The 7,930-nt window shown below is 52.6% G+C and overlaps 1 protein-coding gene across 1 annotated transcript; it reads right to left on the bottom strand.

The window, feature by feature from the left end:
* Nucleotides 1–1,211: 1,211 nt before the first annotated feature.
* Nucleotides 1,212–5,082, bottom strand: LOC127919302 (low-density lipoprotein receptor-related protein 6-like; the record flags this gene model as incomplete). Its single annotated transcript, XM_052502805.1, has 6 exons — nucleotides 4,850–5,082; nucleotides 3,910–4,121; nucleotides 2,033–2,291; nucleotides 1,746–1,785; nucleotides 1,549–1,683; nucleotides 1,212–1,273 (listed from the first exon to the last, which is right to left on the bottom strand). Coding segments are annotated over exons 1-6 (864 nt in total), but the record flags the coding sequence as incomplete, so codon positions are not given.
* Nucleotides 5,083–7,930: the final 2,848 nt, after the last annotated feature.

The raw sequence follows: 7,930 nt of genomic DNA, 5'->3' as shown, positions 1-7,930 counted from the left end.
CACTCGCAGGTCTGTCTGCCTCAGTCAGACCACTCGTAGGTCTAATCTAACGCCTGCCTCGGTCAGACCACTCGCAGGTCTAATCTAACGCCTGCCTCGGTCAGACCACTCGCAGGTCTAATCTAACGCCTGCCTCGGTCAGACCACTCGCAGGTCTAATCTAATGCCTGCCTCGGTCAGACCACTCGCAGGTCTAACGCCTGCCTCGGTCAGACCACTCGCAGGTCTAACGCCTGCCTCGGTCAGACCACTCGCAGGTCTAACGCCTGCCTCGGTCAGACCACTCGCAGGTCTAACGCCTGCCTCGGTCAGACCACTCGCAGGTCTAACGCCTGCCTCGGTCAGACCACTCGCAGGTCTAACGCCTGCCTCGGTCAGACCACTCGCAGGTCTAACGCCTGCCTCGGTCAGACCACTCGCAGGTCTAACGCCTGCCTCGGTCAGACCACTCGCAGGTCTAACGCCTGCCTCGGTCAGACCACTCGCGGTCTGTCTGCCTCGGTCCAGACCACTCGCAGGTCTGTCTGCCTCGGTCCAGACCACTCGCAGTCTGTCTGCCTCGGTCAGACCACTTTCGCAGGTCTGTCTGCACCTCGGTCAGACCACTCGCAGGTCTGTCTGCCTCAGTCAGACCACTTTCGCCAGGTCTGTCTGCCTCGGTCAGACCACTCGCAGGTCTGTCTGCCTCGGTCAGACCACTCGCAGGTCTGTCTGCCTCGGGGTCAGACCACTCGCAGGTCTGTCTGCCTCGGTCAGACCACTCGCAGGTCATCTGCCTCGGTCAGACCACTCGCAGGTCTGTCTGCCTCGGTCAGACCACTGCGCGGGTCTGTCTGCCTCGGTCAGACCACTCGCAGGTCTGTCTGCCTCGGTCAGACCACTCACAGGTCTGTCTGCCTCGGTCAGACCACTCACAGGTCTGTCTGCCTCGGTCAGACCACTCGCAGGTCTGTCCTGCCTCGGTCAGACCACTCGTAGAACAGCTAAGGCGTCGTTAGATCTTTGCCTCTCCTGCATGTTTAAACAGAACATCTCTGTAGAACAGCTAAGCCACGTCGTTTAGAGGTCAGAATACTATCTGTACTCTCCTGCATGTTTAAACACAGAAGATCTCTGCTGAACTGAGGAGAGGGTTCAGAGGTCAGAATACTATCTGTACTCTCATGTCTAGCTGCTGAGGAGAGGGTCAGAGGTCAGAATACAATCTGTACTCTCATGTCTAGCTGCTGAGTAGAGGGGTCAGAGGTCAGAATACTATCTGTCTCATGTCTAGCTGCTGAGAGGAGGGTCAGAGGTCAGAATACTTATCTGTACTCTCATGTCGAGCTGCTGAATGTCGCTGAGAGAGGCAATGCGAGCCTGGGTTAGGTCGTCTTGTCAGAATACATCATCTGTTGCTGACGGTCGATCCAGTACAGGTGCTTTGAAACACCGTCAGACCAGTCAGGAGGATACTAGTCCTCAATCACAATCATGGCTCCTGGAGGAGGGGGGGAGAGGCAAAACAAGGGTCAGGAAGTGAAGGACAGAGCAGTGATTGGCTATGACCTCGGCCAGGCAGATCAGTGATTGGCTGACATTTGGCTCCTGGAGGAGGGGTGAAAGGGTCAGGAAGTGAAGAGGCGGAGCAGTGATTGGCTATGACCTCGCCAGGCAGATCAGTGATTGGCTGACATTTGGCTCCTGGAGGGGGAGAGGCAAAACAAGGGTCAGAAGTGAAGAACGGAGCAGTGATTGGCTATGACCTCGGCCAGGCAGATCCAGTGATTGGCTGACATTTGGCTCCTGGAGGAGGGGAGACAAAACAAGGTCAGGAAGTGAAGAGGATGTGATTATGGCTATGACCTCGACTCAGATCAGTGATTGGCTGACATTTGGCTCCTGGAGGAGGGGGGAGAGGCAAAACAAGGGTCAGGAAGTGAAGGAACGGAGCAGTGATTGGCTATGACCTCGGCCAGGCAGATCAGTGATTGGCTGACATTTGGCTCCTGGAGGAGGGAGAGGCAAAACAAGGGTCAGGAAGTGAAGGAACGGAGCAGTGATTGGCTATGAACTCGGCCAGGCAGATCAGTGATTGGCTGACATGAGGTTGGTAGGCACCTGATAGGTCACTGCTCTCGATGCGTCGGAGGTCTGAGTCGACCCAGAACAGCTTGCCGACCTCATTGTCTATGGCCAGGGCAACGGGCTTCCCCAGGCCACTGAAGAACAACACCTCTCTCTCTGTCCCGTCGAGCGCTGCTCGTTCTATCTTAGGACTGCGCTCCTGCAGGTTGGTAAAGTACATGTACCTGGAGAGAGAGGGAGACTATATTAACAGACATGACGGCTGTGTACATCTGGAGAGGTACATAACAGTATTTGTCTTATGGTGCACCTACCCCACACTGTCCCAGGAACAGTCCTACCCTACATTATCCCAGGAACGGTCCTACCCCACATTATCCCAGGAACGGTCCTACCCCACATTATCCCAGGAACGGCCCCACCCCACATTATCCCAGGAACGGCCCCACCCCACATTATCCCAGGAACAGTCCTACCCACATTATTCCAGGAACAGTCCTACCCCCACATTATCCAGAACAGTCCTACCCCACATTATCCCAGGAACGGTCCTACCCCACATTATCCCAGGAACAGTCCTACCCCACATTATCCCAGGAACAGTCCTACCCCACATTATCCCAGGAACAGTCCTACCCCACATTATCCCAGGAACAGTCCTACCCCACATTATCCCAGGAACAGTCCTACCCCACATTATTCCAGGAACAGTCCTACCCATTATCCAGGAACAGTCCCACCCCACATTATCCCAGGAACAGTCCCACCCCACATTATCCCAGGAACAGTCCCACCCCACATTATCCCAGGAACAGTCCTACCCACATTATTCCAGGAACAGTCCTACCCCACATTATCCCAGGAACAGTCCTACCCCACATTATCCCAGGAACGGTCCTACATTGTCCAGGAACAGTCCTACCCCACATTATCCCAGTAGTCCTACCCCACATTATCCCAGGAACATCGGAACAGTCCTACCACACATTATCCCAGGAACAGTCCTACCCACATTATTCCAGGAACAGTCCTACCCACATTATCCCAGGAACAGTCTACCCCACATTATCTCCAGGAACGGTCCTACCCCACATTATCCCAGGAACAGTCCTACCCCACATGAACAGTCCTACCCCCACATTATCCAGGAACAGTCCTACCCCACACATTCCAGGAACAGTCCCCATTATTATCCCAGGAACAGTCCTACCCACATTATCCCAGGAACAGTCCTACCCCACATTATCCCAGGAACAGTCCCCTTATCCCAGGAACAGTCCTACCCCACATTATCCCAGGAACAGTCCTACCCCACATTATCCCAGGAACAGTCCTACCCCCACATTTCCCCAGGAACAGTCCTACCCCACATTTCCCCAGGAACAGTCCTACCCCACATTATCCCAGGAACAGTCCTACCCCACATTATCCCAGGAACAGTCCTACCCCACATTATCCCAGGAACAGTCCTACCCCACATTATCCCAGGAACAGTCCTACCCCACATTATCCCAGGATGTCGTTATCAACACGAGGTGAAGGGTACAGTACATGTAAAATGGCCATCAAATCAACAGTGTGATGTTTTGGATTCAGTCTCGTGTTGTGTCCTCGTCTTTGGTCTAATCATTTGTGCCATATTCTCCAAACCGTTCCGTTTCATTTCTACCAAACGGTTATTATACTTTTCACATTTCATCTGGATGAATCATTTCGCCCCGTCGTACAGGCCAAGTAAAACACGACGAGGCAACAAGGGCCCCCGTCTGGGACAGGAGTCTGTCTGTGACCGCACAAAACAGAGGAAGAGAGACATCACAGAGCGTTTCTTCAACTACTAACCCTCGCTCTGGGTTGACCACGATGGCTCTGGGTCTGTCGTGTTCTCCTCTCAGCACCACTCCCACCCGGCTGCCGTCTGTCCTCGTCACGTTAATGACATTAGTGACCTCGCTGGTCCAGTAGATGAAGCGGCTGTAGATGTCGATGCTCAGGTCAAACGGCTGGAGGCCCAGGTTAGGACCGCCCACTTGGCTCCACACCACCGTCATACTCTGATAGGATAGGAGGAACAGGCCGTCAGTCAAATCATGCTCTGATAGGAGGAACAGGCCGTCAGTCAACTCATACTCTGATAGGAGGAACAGACCGTCAGTCAACTCATACTCTGATAGGAGGAACAGACCGTCAGTCAACTCATACTCTGATAGGAGGAACAGGCAGTCAGTCAACTCATACTCTGATAGGAGGAACAGGCAGTCAGTCAAATCATACTCTGATAGGAGGAACAGGCCGTCAGTCAACTCATACTCTGATAGGAGGAACAGGCCGTCAGTCAACTCATACTCTGATAGGAGGAACAGGCCGTCAGTCAACTCATACTCTGATAGGAGGAACAGACCGTCAGTCAACTCATACTCTGATAGGAGGAACAGGCCGTCAGTCAACTCATACTCTGATAGGAGGAACAGACCGTCAGTCAACTCATACTCTGATAGGAGGAACAGGCCGTCAGTCAACTCATACTCTGATAGGAGGAACAGGCCGTCAGTCAACTCATACTCTGATAGGAGGAACAGACCGTCAGTCAACTCATGCTCTGATAGGAGGAACAGGCCGTCAGTCAACTCATACTCTGATAGGAGGAACAGACCGTCAGTCAACTCATACTCTGATAGGAGGAACAGACCGTCAGTCAACTCATACTCTGATAGGAGGAACAGGCCGTCAGTCAATCCCGATGTGGTCTATGGAGGCAAAGGGTCTGGATCAGTGCACCTACCATGTTCCCGTTCTCCTGCGCTCTGCGGATCGCGTTCTGTTTGGAGTCGATCCAGTACAGTTGTTTATCCAGGGGGTCGTAGTCTATAGCCCTGACATTCCTCAGACTGTGAATGGGAAGGATGATGTCAGGAGACTGATGCTCATCCATCACCATCCGGTTAATGGCTGACTTCTGACTGAACAAGAGGAACGACGTAGGGGCTGGAGGAGGAGGAGGAGGGGGAAGAGACCATTACAACAATTACTTTGGATGAGAGATGAATGGAGAGAGAGACAGAGGAACGACGTAGGGGCTGGAGGAGGAGGAGGGGGAAGAGACCATTAAAACAATTACTTTGGATGAGAGATGAATGGAGAGAGAGACAGAGGAACGACGTAGGGGCTGGAGGAGGAGGAGGAGGGGGAAGAGACCATTACAACAATTACTTTGGATGAGAGATGAATGGAGAGAGACAGAGGAACGACGTAGGGGCTGGAGGAGGAGGAGGAGGAAGAGACCATTAAAACAATTACTTTGGATGAGAAATGAATGTAGAGAGAGACAGAGGAACAACGTAGGGGCTGGAGGAGGAGGGAGGGAGGGAAGAGACCATTACAACAATTACTTTGGATGAGAAATGAATGGAGAGAGAGACAGACAGAGGAACGGCGTGGAGGAGGGAGGAGGAGGGAGGGAAGAAGAGACCATTACAACAATTAATTTTGATGAGAAATGAATGTAGAGAGAGACAGAGGAGCGACGTAGGGGAGGAGGAGGAGGAGGAGGGGGAAGAGACCATTACAACAATTAATTTTGATGAGAAATGAATGAGAGAGAAAGAAAAACAAAGAGAGGAGAGATATGAAGAGGGAAAGGGACAGAGACAGAGAGAATCAAGCATGTGATGTCTGAGTAATGAAAAAGCGTCTGCTAAATGGCATATATATGATCACAGTGGGTGGCCCAGTGGGTTCTCTCTCCCCTGGTCAGCATAGTGGGTGGCCCAGTGGGTTCTCTCTCCCTGGTCAGCATAGTGGGTGGTCCAGTGGGTTCTCTCTCCCTGGTCAGCATAGCTGTGGGGGCATCTACAGTATATGACCAGCAGTATGTCAACACCCCTTCAAATTAGTGGATTTGGCTGTTTCAGCCACAGCCTTGCTGACAGGTGTATAAAATTGAGCACACGGCCATGCAATCTCCATAGACAAACATTGTCAGTAGAATGACCCCTACTGAAGAGCTCAGGGACTTTCATAGGATGCTAAATGGCATATATAAGTAAAATCACTCTGTCCTCGGTTGCAACACTCACTACCGAGTTCCAAACTGCCTCTGGAAACAACGTCACTACCGAGTTCCAAACTGCCTCTGTTGCAGCACTCACTACCGAGTTCCAAACTGCCTCTGTTGCAGCACTCACTACCGAGTTCCAAACTGCCTCTGGAAGCAACGCCCACTACCGAGTTCCAAACTGCCTCTGGAAACAACGCTCACTGCCGAGTTCCAAACTGCCTCTGTTGCAGCACTCACTGCCGAGTTCCAAACTGCCTCTGGAAGCAACACAAAAACTGTTTGTCTGGAGCTTCATGAAATGGGTTTCCATGGCCGAGCAGCCCGACACAAGCCTCAGATCACCATGCACAATGCCAAGCCTCAGATCACCATGCTCAATGCCAAGCCTCAGATCACCATGCTCCATGCCAAGCCTCAGATCACCATGCTCAATGCCAAGCCTCAGATCACCATGCTCAATGCCAAGCCTCAGATCACCATGCTCAATGCCAAGCCTCAGATCACCATGCTCAATGCCAAGCCTCAGATCACCATGCACAATGCCAAGCCTCAGATCACCATGCTCAATGCCAAGCCTCAGATCACCATGCTCAATGCCAAGCCTCAGATCACCATGCTCAATGCCAAGCCTCAGATCACCATGCTCAATGCCCAGCCTCAGATCACCATGCTCAATGCCAAGCCTCAGATCACCATGCTCAATGCCAAGCCTCAGATCACCATGCTCAATGCCAAGCCTCAGATCACCATGCAAGATCACCATGCACAATGCCTCAGATCACCATGCTCAATGCCCAAGCCTCAGATCACCATGCACAATGCCCAAGCCTCAGATCACCATGCTCAATGCCAAGCCTCAGATCACCATGCTCAATGCCAAGCCTCAGATCACCATGCTCAATGCCAAGCCTCAGATCACCATGCACAATGCCAAGCCTCAGATCACCATGCTCAATGCCCAAGCCTCAGATCACCATGCTCAATGCCAAGCCTCAGATCACCATGCTCAATATACCAAGCCTCAGATCACCATGCTCAATGCCAAGCCTCAGATCACCATACGCCAATGCCAAGCCTCCAGATCACCATGCTCAATGCCAAGCCTCAGATCCCACCATGCTCAATGCCAAGCCTCAGATCACCATGCTCAATGCCAGCGTTGGCTGGAGTGATGTACAGCTCTCAGGCAGTGAAACACTCTGTCTGGAGCGATGAGATCATACTGCACCATCTGACAGACAGATCTGGAGTTAGGAGGATGCCAGGGAACACTACCTGCCCCAATTCATAGTGCCAACTGTAAAAAGTTTGGTGCAGGAGGAATAATGGCCTGTGGCTGTTTTCTTGGCTATGCTGTGGGAGCTACAGGCCCAGTTACAGACCTAGTACCATGTGTGTGTGTGTGTGTGTGTGTACGCATCTCACCCTGCAGGTCTTATTGTCATTGTTGAGGGGAGATGGGCGGGACATCCGCAGACGAAGCTGCTGATTGGTACAGCCAGACAGAGGTGTAGGCATTGCCCATTGGTGGAGCGCAGGCGTTCCAGCCCCCTGGCGTGAGTGGAAGACCCAGATGTCCCATCTGCGTAGTCTAGGTGACCCTGGATGACCGTACGGTTCTGGCCCGATGTCTTATTGGCCTGCCTTCGATGTTGCGCTGAGACCAGTCCGTCAATAGATGTAGTCCTGGTACTGGGTCAGACCAAAGGGGGTGGGGGGAGGTCGCCGGCTATAACCTCCCACGCTCAGACCTGGGGAGCAGAGGAAGGAACAGTTAGACCTGGAGGAGACAGGAGGAGGAGAGGA

The sequence above is a fragment of the Oncorhynchus keta genome, unplaced genomic scaffold (genome assembly GCF_023373465.1).
Source record: "Oncorhynchus keta strain PuntledgeMale-10-30-2019 unplaced genomic scaffold, Oket_V2 Un_contig_16290_pilon_pilon, whole genome shotgun sequence".
NCBI lineage: Eukaryota > Metazoa > Chordata > Actinopteri > Salmoniformes > Salmonidae > Oncorhynchus > Oncorhynchus keta.
The sequence above is the reverse complement of the archived record's forward strand: the minus strand, read 5'-3'. Positions and strand labels throughout refer to the sequence as shown.